The sequence below is a fragment of the Zophobas morio genome, unplaced genomic scaffold, assembly GCF_036711695.1.
Source record: "Zophobas morio isolate AGI-343-1 ecotype UQ-CSIRO unplaced genomic scaffold, CSIRO_AGI_Zmor_V1 ptg000017l, whole genome shotgun sequence".
NCBI classification, from domain to species: Eukaryota; Metazoa; Arthropoda; class Insecta; order Coleoptera; family Tenebrionidae; genus Zophobas; species Zophobas morio.
In genome coordinates this window covers 17,322,384-17,344,648 of record NW_026972122.1, presented here as the reverse complement: position 1 = coordinate 17,344,648, position 22,265 = coordinate 17,322,384, and the positions used below count along the sequence as shown (strand labels likewise).

General features: G+C 33.9%; 3 protein-coding genes across 10 annotated transcripts; 2 read left to right on the top strand and 1 right to left on the bottom strand.

Annotated features, from left to right (window-relative positions):
- LOC135130045 (angio-associated migratory cell protein) lies at positions 1-9,062 on the top strand. 5 transcript variants are annotated; one of them, XM_064057356.1, is made up of 2 exons: positions 1-50; positions 7,829-9,062. In XM_064057356.1, exon 2 carries the CDS (start codon positions 7,856-7,858, stop codon positions 8,978-8,980), a length of 1,125 nt encoding a protein of 374 aa, XP_063913426.1. In that variant the 5' UTR covers positions 1-50; positions 7,829-7,855; the 3' UTR covers positions 8,981-9,062. The 5 variants fall into 5 exon arrangements, with proteins under 5 accessions (XP_063913426.1, XP_063913427.1, XP_063913424.1 ...); XM_064057357.1 differs by lacking the exon at positions 1-50 and adding an exon at positions 7,381-7,535; XM_064057354.1 differs by lacking the exon at positions 1-50 and adding an exon at positions 7,382-7,545.
- On the bottom strand, positions 763-7,405 carry LOC135130048 (uncharacterized). Of its 4 annotated transcripts, XR_010280662.1 has the most exons (5): positions 7,321-7,405; positions 6,593-7,243; positions 6,156-6,380; positions 3,654-6,093; positions 763-2,464 (listed from the first exon to the last, which is right to left on the bottom strand). XR_010280662.1 is itself a non-coding variant. In XM_064057358.1 (2 exons), exons 1-2 carry the CDS (start codon positions 3,512-3,514, stop codon positions 2,385-2,387), a joined length of 558 nt encoding a protein of 185 aa, XP_063913428.1. In that variant the 5' UTR covers positions 3,515-3,636; the 3' UTR covers positions 763-2,384. The 4 variants fall into 4 exon arrangements, 1 of the variants encoding a protein (XP_063913428.1); XR_010280663.1 differs by lacking the exon at positions 6,593-7,243 and having other exon boundaries at positions 7,321-7,402; XR_010280661.1 differs by lacking the exon at positions 7,321-7,405 and having other exon boundaries at positions 6,593-7,284.
- A 4,248-nt stretch (positions 9,063-13,310) lies between the features above and the next one.
- Positions 13,311-21,901, top strand: LOC135130150 (protein FAM76A). The gene is made up of 5 exons (XM_064057493.1): positions 13,311-13,697; positions 13,854-14,132; positions 16,093-16,229; positions 21,232-21,475; positions 21,527-21,901. The coding sequence occupies exons 1-5, from the start codon at positions 13,614-13,616 to the stop codon at positions 21,761-21,763; spliced, it is 981 nt and encodes a 326-aa protein (XP_063913563.1). The 5' UTR covers positions 13,311-13,613; the 3' UTR covers positions 21,764-21,901.
- Positions 21,902-22,265: the final 364 nt, after the last annotated feature.

The window sequence follows — 22,265 nt, the reverse complement described above, 5'->3', positions numbered from 1 at the left end:
TTCGTTCAAAAACAGTTGCCGACTTCTCATCTATGGTTTCGTGGACGATGGTTAGACATAGTTTCGTGTAACACGTAATACCTTCGGGTGATTGTCAGAGTTATTTATTACCCTGCTCCCTGTAGGATGTCACTCCATTGACCAGTAAAGTGAATGACGCGCGAAATTTGAACTCAGTTCATAACACGAGAGCCGTATTTCAATTCCCCGTGTAATCCTTATGGGTGAAATCGAGGCGTCACTTTAACGCTTAAATTGTACCATTAAAGTAATTTTCTTATATATCCCACTACCTGTACCATTAAGACTGATATTTTTACTGTTGATCTTGATACCAAACATGAGCGGAACCGGTGGTATTTAATAAATATTTAAATTCAACTTTTACCACTACATTTGCCTCGAACGTATGTCGTACAGTGGTTCATACTGCCATTGACTTCCCCCTCCACATAAATGGCTTTGATTTTCAGATGCTACAGATACGGCTGTGAATTGAAAATAATATATAAAGGAGATCTCATATTTGCAAATGTTTTCAATCAATTGCCAAATTTTGATTTAAGAATCATCATCAATCCCAAGCTTTTTTCTTTTCACACATTTTTGCTAGAAAAGGAAAAACTTAGCGTTCCTGATTAAACCTTTCATGTACAAGTAAAAATCACTTTCATTTTAGTACGAATTGGGTGTGAAACACCGATTTAAAAAAAAATCACAATTTAAAGAACAATTTATTTCAAAACAAAAAAATATTCTACAATAAAAAATTGCACTTCCTAATGCAAAATAATCTGATTCACTTTTGGTGAAAAACTGACCCACAAACTGTTATCTTGATGGGCCATTTAAATAGTCCTCGGACACTAATAGTTCTTCGAAGTAGGTTTTCTTCAGATCTTTCTGGTTCAAGGCCCAATAGCCAAAGCAGTGCTTCGCTGCCATCAGTTTGTCGTAAGCTTTCATGAAGTTGTACCTCAACATTAGCTGTTTTTAGGCTGACTTGGGGATTAAAAGAATTTTCAGAGACAACAACTCTGACTTCAGCTGATTCACTTTTCTTCAGATGTACGTCCCAAGCACGCAAATTATTGGTCCAAAATGCATACATTATAACGTCCGTGTAGGGGCAGGTGTAGCCATATGGTGACATACAAATACACCTCTTGGGGTTTCACATGTTGCCTCTCCTAAGGAATATCTATGCATAATAAAACAAAATACGTCATAATTTTACTTGATACAGAATTTATCAATATACATAATATTGGCTGGTATTCACAAAGCCTGATTAAAAATTAATCATGTTGATTAAACGTTGATGACACCATCAATTGACGAAACTGTCACATTGATGGAGTCATCATCTAACATGTCGTCAAGTAACGGAATGTTCTTAATCGTATTGATTAAATCCCATTTTCGTATTCACAATAGCTCATCACATGATGAACTCGATTAAATGTTGATTTGATGAAGCCATTAGCTAATCAGTGACAACCGAGCGATTAAAATAACTTCGTCTTCCTTTTCTTGTGATTTTTGAAGAAGTTACATTTTATTTAATTACGAGGTAATTAAACAGAACATTTTTTACAATTATTACAATTTTTAAATAACATTTAAACAAAAAACGAAATTTTTAGAATTTTAGATACCGTAAAATGTCTGACATTACATCATTGTCTTCGCTGTCTTCTGAGGAGGATAATGAGCAACCAAGAAGAAATAGGCGGATCAGGCACATTTGCGATAGGTCAGATCCATTCATAGAATTTGACGCAACAGATTTCCGTATGAGATTTAAATTTAGAAAAGAAACAGTTCTTGAGATATTACGCAGATTTGAACATCTAATTACACCAGCTTCAAAGCGAAACAAAGCCATAAGTCCCTTGAATCAATTATTGATCACGCTTAGGTTTTATGCAACTGGAGCATTTCAGAACTGCTTAGGAGATCATATACACATCTCACAACCTTCGGTCTCTAGAATAATAGCCAGAATTACGCGCTGCATTGCTCATAGAAGCAACATTGAAATTAGAATGCCAGATCCTAACGAGTCAGTACAAGTTTGCTCTGATTTTTATGGCATTGCAAACTTTCCCAGAGTTGTGGGTGCTATAGATTGCACCCACATAAAAATCACTTCTCCAGGAGGCGAAAACGCCGAATTGTATAGAAACAGAAAAGGCTACTTTTCAATAAATGTGGAAGCTGTCTGCGATGCCCACTTAATAATTAGGCACATTGTTGCAGGCTGGCCTGGGTCAGTTCATGACGCCACTATTTTTAATGATGGTCCTTTGCCCGTGAATTTTCAAGGTGGAAGGCATGGAGCTAACAATTTTCTGTTGGGGGACAGCGGTTACCCATGCAAATTATTTTTGTTGACACCACTTTTGCATCCTAGGACTCCAGCAGAAGAAACGATTTCCTTGCCTTTCTTTTGGTCTTCGTACTAAAATGACAACAACAGTGGCAATTATAGTTGCGTGTGCAGTATTACATAATATGGCTATCAAACTAGGCGACTATGAAGAAGAACCAGAAGAATATTTATTGGAAGAAATACATAATGACAATGAAGAGCATGTAGGAGGAAATACAGCAATGAGAAATTACATAATAAATAACTTTTTTTGAGAACAAAAGATTATAAGTTAGTTAGATTAAGAAGTTAACAATTTATTCATTATTTAAAAGTTGCAATTGTTTTTGTTTAATTTTTAATTCAGTTAAGTAAATCTTACGTTCAAGCAAACTATTTAAATATTTTTGGCGAAAGTACTTTTGTTTATAATCAATTTTTTTGGGCGTTAAGGATTTTCTTTTTATATTTTTTTGTTTTTTGGAAAGCGGTCGACGGGAAGGACTAGGTATTCTTGACATAGGTGGAGAGGCCAAAGGTACACTTTCACAATTCATGTCTTCTAAGAGTGGCAATTCGATAGTATCTAAAACACATTTCAAGTGCATTTAAAAATGAAACATTCTATACACAAGCTCGGTAATAAACGCCATTACAAATACCTTTATGATAGCTGGCCCCAGAATCAAAAATATTAGATACTGGAACCACTGTATCTCCCAAAATGGATAAAATTTGCAGACTGGTTCCACTAATTCCTGGAGCATTGCTTGGACCTCCCCCAGTCTTGAAAGTCTCAGTTTTCTCCAGTCTTTGCTCCTCTTTTGCTTGTGCAGTATATGACTGCAACTCGCCCTCCTCTAATCCTAATTCTTCCACAATATCTTGGAAATCACGCTGATGTTCAGCGGCTAAATCTTTCCTGGTTTTTCTTTTCAGATTATCGTACAAAATTTTTAGTTGTTTTAGATTTCTTGAGTGGTCTGCTGAAGCATTAAACTCCTGCAAAACCTCCTGCCAGGCGGCACTCCTTGCACGTATTGCTTGCACGCTGGTTCTTTTATTTTCGATCACACTTTTTTTACTAAAAAGGAATTGGAAATTAGGACGTGAAGGGAGTAAGGACAGATTTGCCCACATGATCTAGATATGTATGCCTATATTTTCATTTGCACAAAGTAATCGACAATGTTGATTAAATAAAATTACGTTGTCATCGACATAATTTCCCATTACCACAAAATTAACACTTGATCAGTGATAAGAATCAAATACTTACGATGCTATAATATCCGCAAAAAGTGTTTTCTCACGGTCGGTATAATTTTTTCTTCCGTTAGTCTTCGAATCCATTTTTCGACACAAACAAATTCTAACAAAAGCCCGGGAGAAGATCAACAATCAACAAACATAACCACAAACTGGCTGCCGGCGTGTCGGCAAATGTCAATCTGATGCAATTGTGCAGTGTTGCCAAGCGTACTTTTATTGATGGACTCGATCACGGTGGTATAAGTAAGGTGTTTCAACTCCATTCATAAATTTTCATAAAACGGGCGCTTAAAAACCGGTATCGTAGTAGGTTGTGGGAGCTAAAGTCACTAGATCTACTATTACTTTTAGAAAGTACGGCAAACTGCCTGTGGTCGGAATTCGACAGAGAGGAACCTAACCTATGTGTTAAACAAAGATAGCGCGAGGCTAGTAATTTTCGCTATCTGTCAACGAAAGTTTGATGTGTTTACGATTTGAGGTTACGACAGACTGTACTAGAATTATTGAGTTAACGGACCGGAAAGAACACTATTCCAGTCCCAAAGTAACTCCAGCCCTATTCAACGAGAAAGTGTCACCGGTAACCAGCAAACAGTCGTGGAAGACGTGTTACCACCAAGGCAATTGACGGCCAAATGACAGTAACAGGATCGCCATACTGGAAGCAAAAAATACCTGCTATCGAAAAGACGGCGCATAACAAGGACACAGATATATTTCTATTTCATAAAAGTTACTAATTGCCACACATTTCAAGATCGAGTCACATTAGTGGGAGCTGTGATGTGTCCTTGTTATGCTCCGTCTTTTCGACAGCAGGTATTTTTTGCTTCCAGTATGGCGATCCTGTTACTGTCATTTGGCCGTCAATTGCCTTGGTGGTAACACGTCTTCCACGACTGTTTGCTGGTTACCGGTGACACTTTCTCGTTGAATAGGGCTGGAGTTACTTTGGGACTGGAATAGTGTTCTTTCCGGTCCGTTAACTCAATAATTCTAGTACAGTCTGTCGTAACCTCAAATCGTAAACACATCAACCTTTCGTTGACAGATAGCGAAAATTACTAGCCTCGCGCTATCTTTGTTTAACACATAGGTTAGGTTCCTCTCTGTCGAATTCCGACCACAGGCAGTTTGCCGTACTTTCTAAAAGTAATAGTAGATCTAGTGACTTTAGTGGGAGCTTAAGATGACCGCCACCATGCGGTAGTTAATTGTACTATTTGCACTATCAACTGATGTTTGACATGACATTTGACGTATATTCCCCCTCATATTTCAAAAAGACGTCACAAAACTTAACCTATAAAGCTGACATTTTTGACAACTTGCATTCAAGGACATTTTTACGCAAATTTCATTCATTATTGGTCGACCTTTGTGAATAGTTTCATCATAGTGTCCAGTAGACGGCGCTAGGAACTTTAAGTTCCCGTGGCCTCCTGGGATCTCTTCCAAAAAAGACCATTTTAAACTGGGAGTTCGCAGACCTGTTATATACGGCCGTGGACTCGATCGAGTAACCGGATCGATTGATGAAATGATTTTGCTTTATGAATACCGTCAAATTTTGATGAGATGTTTAAATTAATGATATGATTATATGATGGAATCATCAGACCACTTTTGTGAATACCAGCCATTAACTTACCATAATCTTCTCGCATTATAGCTCGAATAAACTGTTCAAGCACATTTAATTCAGTATACCAATTAGCCAATAACACGTGACGTCACGCTGTGGCGGGAACTCAGCGTTTGACAAGCGGCGTGAAACTCCATAAGCGACAATGTTAACATTTTCGCATTTTATTTAAAAGTGTGGGTATTTATCTAGAAAATAAACACGTGAATAGCTTCTTTCATATCTTTTCTGTGTATCAAGGTGCTTTTTTTTGGCGATTTGAGTTTAAAAATACATAATAAAAATAAAAATACAGAACGCTGTTTTGGTCTGAATTCCTCGTCGCCCAAAATACATCCGTGTGTTTTAAGCGGTAAATCGGAAATTAATGTTTTCGTTTGAGGTTAATGTGACGGGTTTAAGTGAAGGTGTGTAATTTGTTTTTAAAGTATGGATAATTTAAGTGATTATGCACGATGTCTTTCCGTCAAAGAGAAAAGCAGATATGTACAAAAGTTAAACAATTTAAACGGCGTAGATCCTTATACAATGAGTGCAAGTGATTTTAATTTGTGTTTAGACGATGTCCCTACCATAACAATGAATACCATTCTAAACTTTTTTATTTTTGGAATAATTAAAATAACCCACAATGAAATTCGTGCATTCAAAAGTCTAGAGCCATTTATTCAGTTTTCTCTTTTTTAAACGACTTGTGTCTTTCAACATTACAAGTATTGAGTGGATTTATTTTGATATCCTAAATTTTGTGATGGAATATAATCAGGATGGTCCACAACCGACAAATCTGCAGGTTTACCTAAAAGAGCACCAATGTAGTAATTTATTAGAAACTGTAAATCTAATAAGTAGTTACTGTACCTAAAATAAAATGATCCGAACAAATATAGGAATACTTTACTTTGGCTTCGTTAAATCCACTCGTTTCAAGGCTTTTAACCAAAGCTTCCGCCTTTTTTCCCCATCCTGTATACTATATTTACCTTTATTGTTGCTAATTGCTGGGAAAGGAAAATAAAATTTGTCCGCATTTCTGGTGCTTCGATTCGCGCAACCCACAACAGCACAAAATGTAGGCATTTTCTCCTAAAATACAAAATAGTATAATATTAAGATGCTAGTGTATTTAAAAAACATTGATGTACATTAACAAAGAATTAATTTGCAAAACAAATGATATAAGATGCAGCGAAGTTAACCTGTACATCACATTGGAAAACATTATTTTTTAAGCCTATTCAAACGTTATGGTGCGTTTTACAGATATCTACACAGTGTAGAAACTGTAACAAACTTACCAAACCATAAAAACACAGTTGTCACACTCTCAAATTTAGATGAATTCCGAAAATATTAGCATTGACTCTTATGAGAAAACCGGCTAGTTGTCAAACGCTGCCATCTTGGTGACCTCGGATGACGTCAGTGTATTTGGCTAATTGACTTTCACTTTCATCATTTAACTGTAAAGAATTTTCTCCAACAAAAAAAAATGGCAATTGCCCCTATTGTTAACACATGTCTTTCTGTCATTATTAATAACAAATATAAAAAAAACCAGTCCACAGATACATACAACCTAATGTGAATCAATATCACAGAACTGATATACCATCTAAAAATTGTGATTATGATTGTTTGTTGTGATGAAAATACGAAATCAACTGTCATATTTTGGGGATTTTCACGATCCAAACGTCACTAGCCCCGCAAAATATTCGCGTTCTTTTTCTGTCCGGCGTGTTTCTGGATTTTCCGTTTCACTCATGCGCAAGGCATTAGAAACGATGTACGTTACTTTGATGAACATCGTTGTTTTTAATTTGCGATATTTCTTTAACAAAAGCTTTTTATATAGTTAAGCCTTCAGTAACAGGAAGATAATTGAACAGTCTTTATCGCTTGTAGCATGAACTAGTTAAGATTTCTACTTGTGCGATGTATTTTGTCTGTAAAATCAAGCTCCCATAAGAAACCCATAGTAGAATTTTTGAATTATGAACTGCCGCGCATTCTAAATTCTAACCTTACTTTACTGGTCATCTGAACGCATTCATCACAGGCATCGTACCATAGAAAACGACACTATTTTATTTACGCTATTTATCTGTACTATTTACACTGCATCTGTGCACTACATGATACCAACCGCTGTTGACTAGCTAACTGCAACAGAAAACCCTATAGGAACAAGAGTCCTTGAGTGAGGATATTTTCCGTGTTTATTCGTTTATTGACTGCGTGAGTTCATGTAAGTGACATTCAAAGCAGAGAAGGTTGACGGCGTCTCGATAAGGTCTCAGGCACGAAACACTCATGGTGTCGGTTGGGTGAGCGCGAATGATAAAAAACCGTGCAGGTTACTGTCATTGTTATTGTATTATCTTATTGTGTATTATAGTCAGGCGTGAATGTGTCAACCACGTGGTGTTCGAAATTTAGCGTAACATTCTTTAGACCGAGTTCATATTACTTTAATATATAATAAAAACATGTTAGATTTTATATAGTTTACAAGTATATTTATTTTTCAGGAAGAAACAGGAAGGTGATACATAAAAATGGCAGAAGAATCGGAGAACTTTGATGATGTCGAAGTCATATATTTAGATGAGGCCGACGACGATGAGTTGGAGGAAGAAATGATCGAAGATGCCAGTACTGAAGAAGAGGGAAATCAAGCTGAAGTGCAAGATTTAGCCAAGCTTACATTCAAAGAACATAAAAAGTCAGTATTTTGTGCAGATTTGACAAAAGATGGACAGCTTGCTGCTACAGGGGGTGAAGATGATTGTGTATATCTCTGGATCACATCAAATGGATCAGTTAAATTTGATTGCACAGGCCATAAGGATTCCGTAACATGTGTTTGTTTTAATCATGACAATCGATTGTTAGCTACTGGAGATATGTCAGGGATGATACAAGTGTGGGAAGTAGAGAGCAATAAATTGATTTGGTGTAATGAAGGCGATGACATGGAGTGGTTAATGTGGCACCCAGTAACAAATATCTTACTGTCAGGTAGTCATTCAGGAGAAATTTATGTGTGGCAAATACCGAAAGGGAATTGTAAAGTGTTAACCTCGCATGGATCTTCATGTATTTGTGGCAAATTACTACCTGACGGTAGACATTTAGTTGCTGGATATGAAGATGGACAGGTTAAATTATGGGATATCAAAATGACCACAGTTAAGTGGCAGTATTTAGATGATCACCATCCAAATTTAACTTCACTTGAAGTTAATTTGGATGGTACTTTATGTTCATTAGCTCCAAGTTCTGCTTTAATAAAACTCTCAGATGGAAAGTCTGTGGGCAGTCTTTTAACTGCAGGAGAAACACACATAGAAGCACATGTATTTGTTAATCAGCTAAACCTTTTGATAACTGGGTCTCTGAGTGGGCAAGTTTGTGTATGGGATTTACACACAAAAATGATACGTCACCAAGCTAAACTTGAGTATGGTGTAACAATTTTAAAAGTAGGGGCAAATGCAAAAGCCTTCATTGGATCAACAGATGGTGCTATTTATGTGTGTGATACAAGAACTGGTAATTTAATTGAAATGCTTACAGGACATAGGGCACCAATTTTAAGTATAAGCATATCACTTGATAACTCAATTGTTTTGAGTACTTCCGATGATACAACTGCCAAAATTTTTTCCATTCGAGACTAAATTAAATATTTATTTGTATTGTTTTCATAATTATACTGTTTGTATATTATATTAATGTTTGGAATAAAATGTTACCATTTAAGATTTACTTAAGTTTCTTCAAATAATTAAAGTAGATTTATAACTATCTAGGTACATTTTAGAGTTTTTGACTCTCGGTTGGCCATGCTTGCATAAACTACGCCTAACTGTATAATAGTAATTTACGCAACTAGTTCGGGATAGCCTGCTTCCCGCATGAACGCTTGTTTGAGGCACGACCGAAGGGAGTGCCGCATTTGCGTGAATGCGGGAAGCAGGCTCACGAACGTGTTGTGTACAATATTTTTTGCGACGAATAAACCTTTAAACTGAAGAGATTAACTGTGAGTTATTTATAAACAACGCCATTGACAGCGCCGTCAACACGTCACAATGTTGACACTACCCGAGTATTTTAAGGTTACCATGGCAACGGGAAGTTAAATGCACGTGTGCGGGAAGTTCGACCTCCCGCACTCTGGTGAATGCGCGAAAGCTATCAAAAAAGGTCATGAGTGCAAAAAATAACCTTAAGTAATTTTAGTTACAAAATTTGAATCAAGTAAGTGCATTATAGTATAGTTGACAGTCATGGTTTGTCATTTTGTTTCTATCAAGATTTCTATGTATTAAATCAATCATGAAGGAAGGAATTCCATGGAATCGATGCAAATCTGAAAACAAAAACTAGACGCGGTTTTTCACGATTTTGTCAACATAATTTTGAATTTCCGGGGCACACTGGGTGGACTCGTCCACCAAATCAAATCTTTGAGGTCAAAAGGTGTATGTAGTGTACCCAAGATAGTGTACCACGGCAATAGAAAGTAAACAGCGTGTCTACGAGAAGTTCGGCCATGGCCAACTCCATTAATCTGTAAAGAGATATGGCCGTTCGGTTCGGTATTTTTTGGCACCATAACAGGCTAGTACGGAAAGCGGAAAGGCGGAAAGTGTGTCAACGACTCACCGAGTGACCCTAAACTAGCGAACTCTAGTGGTTTTTATGTATATTAATTTTTAATTATAGATCTCTGTATTTATTGACAATGATTTTTTAACCCTAATTTGAGCGACAATTTCAAATAGAATGTCAAAAAAGAATTAAGTATTATTTATGTGAAAACGCTTGTAAAGGAGCATTTCACTGTCACGTTCGAGACATTTCTAACAATAATTGACCACTCAAGTAAGGTTAGAATTTCCATTGCGCGGCAGTTCATAATTCAAAAATTCTACTACGGGTTTCTTATGGGAGCTTGATTTTACAGACAAAATACACCGCCCAGGTAGAAATCTTAACTAGTTCTTGCGGCAAGCGATAAAGATTGTACAATTTTCTTCCTGTTCCTAAAGGTTTAAATATATAAAATGCCTCTGTTAAAGAAATATCGCAAATTAAAAACAACGATGTTCATCAAAGTAACGTACATCGTTTCTAATGCCTTGCGCATGAGTGAAACGGAAAATCCAGAAACACGCCGGACAGAAAAAGAACGCGAATATTTTGCGGGCCTAGTGACATTTATAAATGTCTTGAAGAAATTTTGCTATATCTGCGCCGTTTTAATCATCCGAACAAGGTGTATTTTATATATTGTTTAGAAGTACTTACAACCTTTAATTTGTGTATTATTTTGAATTATTGCCCTTGACGGTTTTTTCATAAGAAATTATTTTTAAACTGTCAGGAATGGGACATGTGTGAACAGTAAATTAATAAACAATTCTAATTCACAATTTTAATAACTAATAAACATAGAACACACCATAATGACAAAACTAAACAATAACAAACAAACAAATTACATAAATTAAAGAAATAAGACAAAGCTTATGTGCGCTCATCACATCCTCCGTTGATCTGAAAAGTTTTGGACCATACTGTACTTATTTCATTTTTAAAAAGTTGGTCGAAAGTTATGATAAAATTTAATATCTATAAGTAAATATAAAGATATGTATATAATGTTAAACCATGGCCGACTAGTATAAAGATTATGGCCTGTCCAAAGGAATGTCAAAGGTACATTACGTGCTGCCATCTATTAATAATTCAAAAACGACAAAAGAATTATTAACACCTTTTGAAAGGCACAAAGGCATTCATACCGAAACAAACCACCATTACACGTTTTGAAGTCCCATAATGTCAAGTCAAGTTAAAATTTTGCTAAATTATTAAGTGTAATTATTAATAGATGGCAACACGTATCGTACCTCTTGGACAGGCCATAATCTTTATACTAGTCGGCCATGGTTAAACTAAATGTAAACAAGCGTATTTAAAATGAGTTTTTCCTTTACAAAATTTTGTGATGACGTCATCCACATTTTGTAAGGACACGTATAGTAATTAATTAATAATAATACTAACAATATTGTATTCCCAAATTTTCGGGAAAATGGAGTTGTTACTGATTTAATCAATAAAATAGGTTGACCCAATCACATATTTTTTTGAGCAATTCTATAAAATATGAAAGCAATAATAAATCATAAGTATAGACCTCCATAGACTCGTCATATTTTACACATTTTCGATAGGATTTATTTGTGATAACGTCATTAAAAATTTACCAAGCTAACGAAAATATCAAAATGTCTGTAAGATTTCAATGCATTCATCTTTGCGGATTCAAAAGTAAATTAATTGCAAAATGTTGCTATACAATTTTGATTTTTTTCCAAAAATCTGAATGTCTTGAGTAAAAATTCAATTTAATTTACATACCTCGTTTATGAATAATTACGGATTCATAAAATACACGGTCGTGTAGGGGTGTAGGAGTATGTTATTTTATATAATTTAAAACCTGTTTACTATGTTCAATTTTGAGGTGACGTCATCATTGTGAGGATGATTACATAAAATTTGGTTAGGGTTTTACCGTTTACGTTATATGTATTTATAATACACGTATAAAATTTGACAACAATCGGTGCAGTAATTTCGGAGATTATCTATCTATAAAAAATCGACACGGACAGCGGACAAATAGAGAAGTGTAATAATGGTAATAGCTATAAATACATATGAAATGATTTATTTATAATAAAGGCAGAGAACGAGAACACAGAGAAGCGTCATAGTTTAAATCAAATGACGGTTGCGGACTCCTCAATTTATGTTGGTAGCAGTGTTTGTTTCTAATTAGGAATAAAAGTAACTAGAAGAAATGTCATAATATTTTTAACGAGGCGTTTTATTTTCGACAAATTGACACTAGATTTACCAGAATATTACAAGCTGCTTACTGTTTCCGTCATTTTCTTTCAGGTCACACGAATTACAATTATAGTGAAACAAGGTTTTTATTGGCATCGACTATTTAAATTTGGCGCTTGGCTTTGGCGGTTGAGGACTCCAATGTCAATAGGAGTGGTTTTGCAAAATCAGTCTCTATGTCGCATCTACAGTTGCCGCCAAAAAAATTCAGACGTCAATGTCATTCAGTCGTCAGATAGTGTAAAGCAACCTTTAGATGTTTCTAACCTAAATATTTGACACTATTGACAGTCATTTTGAACTTTTACATTTGACACTTACACGAATGTAGCTGTAGCCAGAGATATGTACTGTAGCGTAAACTGGAATTTTGAAAGTTTGACATTCCAGCTGTCCGAAATAATGACAATAAAGCATAGACTACATTAAAATTTTTGACATGACAGAAAAGTGATGTTTGAAATTTTTTGTCGAAAACTGTATATTAATCTATGATAAAGGGGTTATAGTTCGATGATTGATACAGCACCATCTACCTGTAGTGTACAGTAATTAGAATTGGGCCATAAGTACAAAATTGAAAGAGAGATTAGATTGTTGCAAATTGAAGCGGGCTGCCTCCTGACTGACATGAGTGACAATAATAATTCAGTTTCTTAAAATTTGATCAAACCGTTTCAACAGTTGTAACCCCGTCGGTTAACGGTTAAATTAGTCGTGATAACTAACGTTAAGAGCCGAACGCAGCAAACTGCCATTTTTTTTTTAGTTTTTGGCAGGTCGATTTTAGGCAGCTAGCTAAAAAATTGTAAATTTCCATCTTAATTGCGAGTCGTTCTTTCAATTTTGTCTTTTCGAAAAAGTAATCTATTAAGCTATCACGATTCATTAATGATCGCGGCCATAGACGGATGAATATTGTATATGATTAAATATATTCCATTCGGTACGGACGTCACAGACGGACGCTGATAACCATGGATCATGGATCTGCCCACCATCTGTCTGCACAAAATGTTTCGTGTTGCCAACTATTTTCTAGTAATTCACACGTGTTATGTTGGAGTTCGAGTTGGTGATGTTGCGTAGTTCTTCGTATAGTCGCATGAGAAGTGACATTGTGGCGCTGTAATCAAGAGTATTTTTCGGACTATCAAAGACGTTGAATGTAAAAGAATTTAATACAGTTAAAGGTGTTTTACGTGTGTGAATTATTACTGATGACACAGACTATTAAATCCAAACTCTTATTTTAAATTAACATGTTTTAATGTGAATCTTGCAGACGTAAATAGTAACGGTAATATTATCGTTTTAACAGAAATCTGACGTATAAGTTTGGTGTCCGCTCGAGTGGATATACGACTGTTACATCGTAAAGTTATGAGTGCCCCGTTATTTGCTTGTTCCCGATGCTTTTCGCGACATCCTTTCGAGGAGTTGTCAGCCGGACAACAGTTATGTAAAGTAAGTTGTAATTTTCAGAAAATTATGTACCTATTTTTGGTTACCATGTAACTGTTCTCTGAGTTACGATATGAACTACGGCATTTTTTAAATATACTAGCATAAATTTTTCATTGTTTTGTACTTTGTTTTTTTAATAACTATTTCTTAATTTAGGAATGTCGCGGAGCTTTTCCAGTGGTAAAGTGTACATATTGCCGATCCGAATTTCAGCAAACTTCGAAGGGAAATACCAGCACAATATGTAAAAAGTGTGAACAGAATGTTAAAGCATATGGCAAACCCACAGCTTGTGAATACTGTAACATAATTGCAGCGTTTATAGGAAATAAATGTCAGAGATGTACAAACTCAGAGATTAAATATGGGCCGCCAGTTAATTGTGAGCAGTGTAAGCAGAAATGTGCATTTGATCGACACGATGATGATAAGAAGGTAAATATTGGTATTTTCAAGTACAATGTGGGAAAATCAAAAATTGGTGATGTAATTTTATATTTCAAATTTTGGGTGGCTACCCTAGAGGTACAGACATTATAAACAGCCATCCAACAAATGACTGTGCATGAATGACATCTACAACATTCACAAATGGTTTTTTTCTACTTTGCGTTAACAATGGCCTCATTATTAAACCGAAAACAGTTTAATAATGGGATCAATTGTTAAACTGTATTTCAGGTGGCGTGCAAGCCCCCTTCTTCCATTTTTTGAGGCAAACTTAGGTTAGATTGTTAGTGTTCGGTGGTTAGATGTCAAACTTTGACATTGTGAAGTCAGCCACAACGCTACAACTAACGTTTCGAATTAAAAGGCCCTTATAACCTTGAATTTTTATTAATTTTTTGTTTCCGATCAGATGCAAAGTAGAAAAAATAGTATATTATACTCGTTTAATAAGATGCATTGTGGCACTTATTCCTTTGGACCACTCCTCGCTGCGCTCGTCGTGCCCCAAACCCATGCGTGCCACAATAAGACGTCTTATTAAACTAGTATAATAATATACTATTTTGTGTACTAATAGAAAAATGCGTCTTTGTTTTATAGAAAATGATAAAGAAAAGTGTCACTTTTCTCGTTAGCAACGCTTTTTCAGTTGGCAACAAACAAGCGTCACTGTCTCATCTGCTTCATTTGAATTTTTGTTCTCCATTCATGAAAGCGTTTGTAATATTTTTCATACTTGTGTTTCGATTTCACAGACCCTAAATTCTCAATTATTATTATTTTTTTGTCATGTTAATTGTACAATTTTACATCGACATAATTACCATTAAATCCAAAAATTAAAGCGTTCTCTACAGGTTACAGGTTTTTTGTTGTAATATTGTTTAAAATCTTTTCTTGTCGTTCTTGGAGATGACAAAACAATCTTAACTCCTTAACTTAAAGTTGCTGCCATTGTGGTAGTATACCACAATGCCAGTAGCATATGCCACTGCCATTGTGGTATATGCTACTTTCGGTAAATATTGTAATTGTGATTTTACTCTGGTTGATTAAAGATTAAGTAAGTATGAGTGGATGATACACGCTACTGTATAAATGAATACTCAAAAATTGTTAATGTTCAACAATGTAAAGCAAATTTTTTCTGTGTTATCTCACTATGAAAAAAAAGTGCCCAGATAAATTTGTTTGGTGTATTGAGAAATACATAAATTTATAGCAACTTTATCTGTGATAATGGATCAAATTACAAATTTCGTGTTCTATTGAATTGCTTATATGTACTTGTTGCAACGGTTGCAAAACAATGTGATTTTTTTTATACTCCTATTTATTTTACCAAATTTCGTTGGTAGTTTAACTATAATGCCAAAATTATTTTAGAAAAATTAATTATTGTGACGCTTCATTTATCTTTCTAGGTTAAAAGATTTTTTCATTAGGAGTAGTAACACGACTTCTTAGATGTTTTAAGTCATCATAGTTGGCTTTTATGGGGCGTTGTTCACCCAGGAGCTGTCTGAACATTTTGTTTACGGAATTAGACTCATAATGTGAATGCTAATAAATGAATCAATGGAGGATGAAAATGAAAAAAAATCACCGCCTAAACATTTTATGGTCATCAAAATTTAAAAAAATCCAAATTTGAAAAATGGGACAGACAAGTTGCTTTTCTTCTTACATTTCCTTTGAAAATAAATAGAATAAATTTGATTGTAAGTTTTACGATTGTGTAACCACTGCTTCCACTATTGGTTTTTTAAGCAGTGATGCTGTAATAATAAATTCGCAAAATAATGTGCTAGGTAGGTGGATGGATATCCAGCAAACTTTTTAATTTTGTTTCCATAATGGCCGTACATAAATAAATACTGGTAGATAATAACTTAGATATATTTTTCTAAAATTGCATCAGATCATTATTTAATTTTTATTGTAGGTTGATGGGAAGTTATTGTGCTGGTTGTGCACTTTGTCTTTCAAGAGAGCGTTGGCTAAAACTAAACAAGGCGATGCTGAGCGTAGAGCCCATATGAAAATTTCACAGTTGCACAAATCAAAACACAAGGAAGGAAAGTAAGTGATTTTTTATTCTTTTGTTTAATTTTATACATTTTGGCATGTATCACTTATTTCTTTGAACTCATAACAATTTTATAATAAAAGAAGTATAAAAAAAAAAATTAGAAAAGAATTACTGAAAACGCCATTTTTCTTTAATGTCGCTATGTCACCGAAAGCAGTATTATTAAATTTGCTGCGTATTCGATACAAGGAGTATATGTCTAAGAATTCATGTAAGCTAATACACTTATACACTATAATTGTGTATAAGTGCATTATCTTTGTGCATTTTTTTATCAACACTTTTTAACAACCTTTATTATTATACAGGGTAGGTAAAGAGTATTGAAGCAGTTGAATCTCGCGAAAACGGTTTCTCATAATTCATTGAACTTTGGTATACAAGCAAAAGTATTTGAACTCTAGCCTCTGAAATATTCAAATTTCCATCAACATTTGTTTTGGAGATACAAGGCCAACTTAATTTTTTTTAAATAGCACGGGGGGTCAAATTTAATATTTTTTAAAAAAGCTTTTTTTTCTACATTGTGTAATGTAACACATGTCTTTCTTCATTTGAAACAGAAGGCAAAAACATATTAAATTAACAATTTGGAAAAATATTAATTTTTTTTGTTTTATTTCAGTTAAATGTGTTATTTTTACAATTATTATTAACTTTTATTTAATTTTTTAATCAACGCACAAGTGGTAAAAAACTAATGATAGATAAAGATAACATTTTCTAGGCCAAATAAATTTCACAATGTTCAAATTGTGTTATTTTAATGTTTTTTTTTTGTAATTATTTTTACTGCAAATAAAGAAAGGCATGTGTTACATCATTGAATGCAGAAAAAAAATACTTTTTTCAAAAATATTAAATTTGACCCCTTATGCCATAAAAAAAAATGAAGTAGCCTTGTATCTCCAAAACAAATGTTGATGGAAATTTGAAATATTTCAGAGGATAGAGTTCAAATATTTTTACTTGTATTTCAAATTTCAGTGAGTGCTGATAAGCCGTTCTCGCAATATTCAACTGTTTCCATAGTTTTTAGTAACCCTACTATAGATGAAAAATATGCTTATATTAAATTAATTGGAAATACATGCTTTTGGAGATAAAGAAGATTCAAAGAGCATGCACATTTGCAGTTCCTTTTACGAAATGTTTTTTTGCGTTGTCCATAACATATTAAGTGTAGAGGCGACCGTAAAATCACTGTGCTCATTTCTGGTTAGCTGAGATTTTCAGGAAAGCTAGTGTATATTGTGATAGTACACAAGCCCTAGGGTTGTCTTTGAACATCTTGATGAGATGGCCCGGGGGGGCCTTTTTGGGGGACTTTACTTATGACATGAAAGCATCCAATTGACACCAAATTTTAGAGTTCTTATTAGAGTAATATGTGAATGTATAGGGTTGTCTAAGAAACATTGTTTTGGTACCTAAGCAATCCATACAACAAAAATAAATAATTTTATGGGTTACCTACGTATCGAATGTACATTTCTTAGACAACCCTGTGTATTCACATACTACCCTAGGAGCTCTTCAGTTTGGTGCCAATTAGATGCTTTCATGTCTTGAGTTAAGTGGATATATCGACTTCGCTCCGAAAGACAGCCTCTTCTCTGCCGCCTTATCAAGATACCCAAAGGCAACCCCAGTGCTTGTGTATTGTCACAGTAATACTATCTATCTTTAAAATCTCAGCATATCAGAAATGAGCATAGTTATTTTACGGTCACAGCTTGAACTAATAATACATCAAGAAATAGCTCCTAAAAATTCAGACATGCAAAGTATTTTGAAGGAAAGTAGTTCAATAAATAGGCTTACGTTATAGTAAGGGACTAAAATATTAACTTCAGCGTTTTTGTTGCTTGTGTTGATAGTTTTGTATTTTGTTTGAGGTTGTGCTTTAGATCCTGGTTTATACGTAGTATTTATCTTGAATGTCTCAGGATAATGCCAAAAACAGTAAAATTAACACTATAATTTATTGGAAATGGATAAAATCTGAAGTTTTTGCCAGTTTTTTTTATTAACTGTTATTAAAGAATTACTTACTGGAAAGACCAGACAATTCAATGAAAAGCTGTAGTTTCGATCCCCCTTGGTGTTGTCAATATAGAACAATTCAGCGGTTGTCTTATCATTTGAGAATATTTACCATATATGCTGAAAGGAAATAGACTAATAACGTTAGTGAGATATAAGATGTCGGTAATAACTCGATGAGTTATATTTTGAGTGAGTTGTCTAGTCTTTGGAGTTGGTACTTCTTAGTGGTAAAAACCAAACCGGGGTTTTCGGAAGAAATAATAACCGCAGGTGTAGTCCAGTGTTTAGAGGACACTTTTGTCCAGAAATTTATGAAATGAAGCTTTATTAAAAAATAGGTCGAAAGTTGTTTCGGCAGAACTTCCCTCGCTCCTGAAGTAGCATGAAACATGTCCAGCATTTTCGAAAAATTATAAAATGTGATTTTGCAAATTTTGTTTTTTTTTTTATGAAACCCCTATAAGCTGAGATAAACATATATAAAGATGTAATGTTAAGATAAACGTGAAGAAGTGTGTTATGCGTATATTTCAAATGAGTTTTTACTTTACAAAATTTTGTGATGACGTTATCAACATTTTTTCAAGGACACGTATATCAACTTGGATTGGTGCAGTCTAATGTTAATAAGAAGAGAGAAAATAGAGTGAGCCATTCCTGATTTAATCACTACAATGAATTGAGACATTCATTAATTTTTTTGAGCGACCTGGATAAGCAAATCTAAAAAATATTAATGGAGTGATAAATCACAATTACAGACTCATCATATTTTGCACATTTTAGAAAAGATTTATTCGAGAAAATTTTGAGGTGACATCATCAATTTTTCTGGGGATCAACAAATATATCTTGATTAAAAACTTACCATGCTTATGATAACTTTCAAACATCTGCAAGATTTCAAAGCATTGGGTTTTGCAGTTCCAGTTTTAATCAAAAAAATAAATTGAGTCATTTATTAATTTTTTTGGTCACCTGTGTAAGAAAATCTAAAAAATATGACGCCCAGATTTTTGGAAAAAAAATCAAAATTATATAACAGTTTTCAACTTAATTTTGAAACTATAAAACCGAATGCTTTGAAATCTTGGAGATGTTTTAAAGTTATCATAAGCATGGTAAATTTTTAATCCCCCAAAAAATTTATGACGTCACCTCAAAATTTTGCATAATAAAACGTATCTAAAATGTGCAAAATATGATGAATCTATCCTTGTGATTTATCATTGTATTAATATTTTTTAGACTTATGCAGGTGCCTCAAAAAAATTAATGAATGAATCAAGTTATTTTATTGATCAAATGAGGAACGGCAAATTCCATTTTCCCGAAAATTTGGGAAGACAAAAATGTTATTATTAGTATTATACTGCACAAAATTGATGTACGTGTGCTTGCAAAAATGTTGATAACGTCATCACAAAATTTTGTAAAGTGGAAAGTCATTTGAAACATACGCGTAGCATGCTTCTTTAAATTTACTTTAACATTACATACTTATATAATATGTTTATTTCAACTTATAGAGATTCTCGTAAATAAACAAAAATTTGCAGATTCAATTTTTATAATTTTTCGAATATGCTGGATATGTTTCATTGTAATTCAGGGGCGAGGGAAGTAGGGAAGTTCTGTCAAAATAACGCTTGACCAATTTTTCCGTTTTATCAGTCTTTACAAGATTTTTTACTTTTTATGAATGCTGCATGTATCAATAAGTATGTCCTTTTTTACTACTTAAAATCGATAGTAAACACAATACAAAAGTGTTTTTTTGACCAGTTTTTTTTTCCTACGTATTGAGCTTAATTTTTCGAAACTTATTCGTGTTGGCTAATGTCTAATGTGTTGGCCTAAGGTGTTGGTCAGGCAGGTAACACCTTAGGCCAACAGATCAAAAACACTGATTGGTGTTTTTGATCTGTTTTTAATTTCATGGAAACGATTCATTAAACTTTCCAGTTGTTAGTTCTTATCCATTCATTCAGAGATTCAATATTTAACTTCAACCTGTAATATGTATACGCGAAACAGCTCACATTTATTTTGATCCAGAGAACAGACACAACTAAGTACTTAATTAAAGTTGTGTAAAAATTGCAAAATAATATGTTAACACTACCCCTGATGCGGCAAAAATAAGCCTTTCTGTAGTTCGCCTCAGCACGAGATACTGCAATGGACCATATTCAGAAATACAGATCTAATTTTTAATCGCAGTTAGTGTAATTGTTCTAGGTTCGTTTAATTAGCAAATAACTCTGGTTAAATTAAAATATACACCAACACTAATAAATTACAAAAAAGTTAATACGTTACATATTCTCAGCGGTTGTCGCAAGGTGCTACTAAAATTTTGTCCATGGATAGAGGAAATGAACTTCGATTTTAATTTGGTTCCTTAACAAACAGTAGTATGTTATGGTGGAAGTGTGACAAAATAACTTCACAGTGCAGATCTCAATCACCTGTCAAAAAAAAGTTTCGAAAGTAAAAGAGTTCCGTTGAAGCTTTTAATGTGTTAGCGTTTTATTTCCAAAATTTTCCAGTAACGTGAGACCAATATTAATTTTAGATTCAACTGTGGAATATGAACGAACTAGATATACTATATTAACTGAAATAAATTTCGCGGACGATTTAGTTTGATTCTAAAAATTCACAATAAAGAAGAATGTCTTTAGTGTAAGCTTTGAATTTTACTGGATTATTCAGCTGCATAAAATCATCTTTCTAAAAAGTAGATTAGTTGTGAATGATTAATTTTTGTTATTTCGGTTAATGTTTTAAAAAAAATCTTATAAATTGAGAAGTACGCTAACAGCAATTTACAATTTTTTTTCTTATAATAAGAACTTAAAATGTGAAAATACCTTCGCAACTTCGCAGCCATTTGATTCACCACGCACAGTACTTGTAATCACTGTTTCGCTTTTTTAGGTTACGAAGTCACAACAAGCGACCACATCGTGTTGATGTGACTAAAATTCCCGCCACGGATAACGACAATGGAATTCCGAACAAGGTATCTCGGAATAACGCAAGTCCGGCTATAATTCGAGGTGAACTCGATCCTAACAGTTCTGATCATGTAGTAGCGATGACTCAGTTGAAAGAAAAAATTGCAAGCTTACAAAAACAGCTTAGTATGAAAGATACCCAATTATTGAACAAAGATAAAATGGTTTATATTTAATGTTTTTTTTAACAGGATATATAACTTATTTTATTGTAGATAACAGAACTCAAGGCGAAACACTTTACAATAGAGTCCGAACTAAGAGCAAAAATGAAAAACTGCCAGAAAGAATGTGACGATAAAGTAGAAATTTTAAATAAGCGCATCAGCAATCTTTTAAAAGAGGTGGCAAGTTTAACAAAAAGCGCGAAGAAAAATAAATTTGCTGCTACTTCTGCTGCTGAAAACTCAAACAACAGTGGTAGTGGTACAGACAGTCCTAGCCTTCAATAGTGAATTTTGACGAGCATTCAGAATGAGTTTGCACCCTTTAAAATTATTTTTTTTATTTACATTATTAAATACTGTAATGTGTCGATTTTTAATGTGAGAATAAAGTACCAAAAAAAAAGGAATTAACCTGTGAATAAATGTTCTAAGTGATTTTAAGTACCTATTGAATACAAGAGTTGGTTTTGTTAACTGGAATAAATTGTGTAATTTTGAGATCAATTGTTGACAGGAAAGATAATTCTTTTTGAAGTGCGAACGTTTGTTGAACAACGCTATATAAAGACAACCTCTGAAACCAATAGCTAGGTAGTTCCAAAAAGTACGTTTACAAGGGATTTGAGGTCTAGTTTTCAACTATATACAACTTTTGTATATAGTTTCTAGTTTATTTAAGAAAGTTCGTAAGCTTTATCTATAAAAATTTTCACATGCTTCAATATTTTCTTAAGCAACATAAATAGCAAATCAAAATTTATTGCTATTGTGTAGATTGATGTAGAAT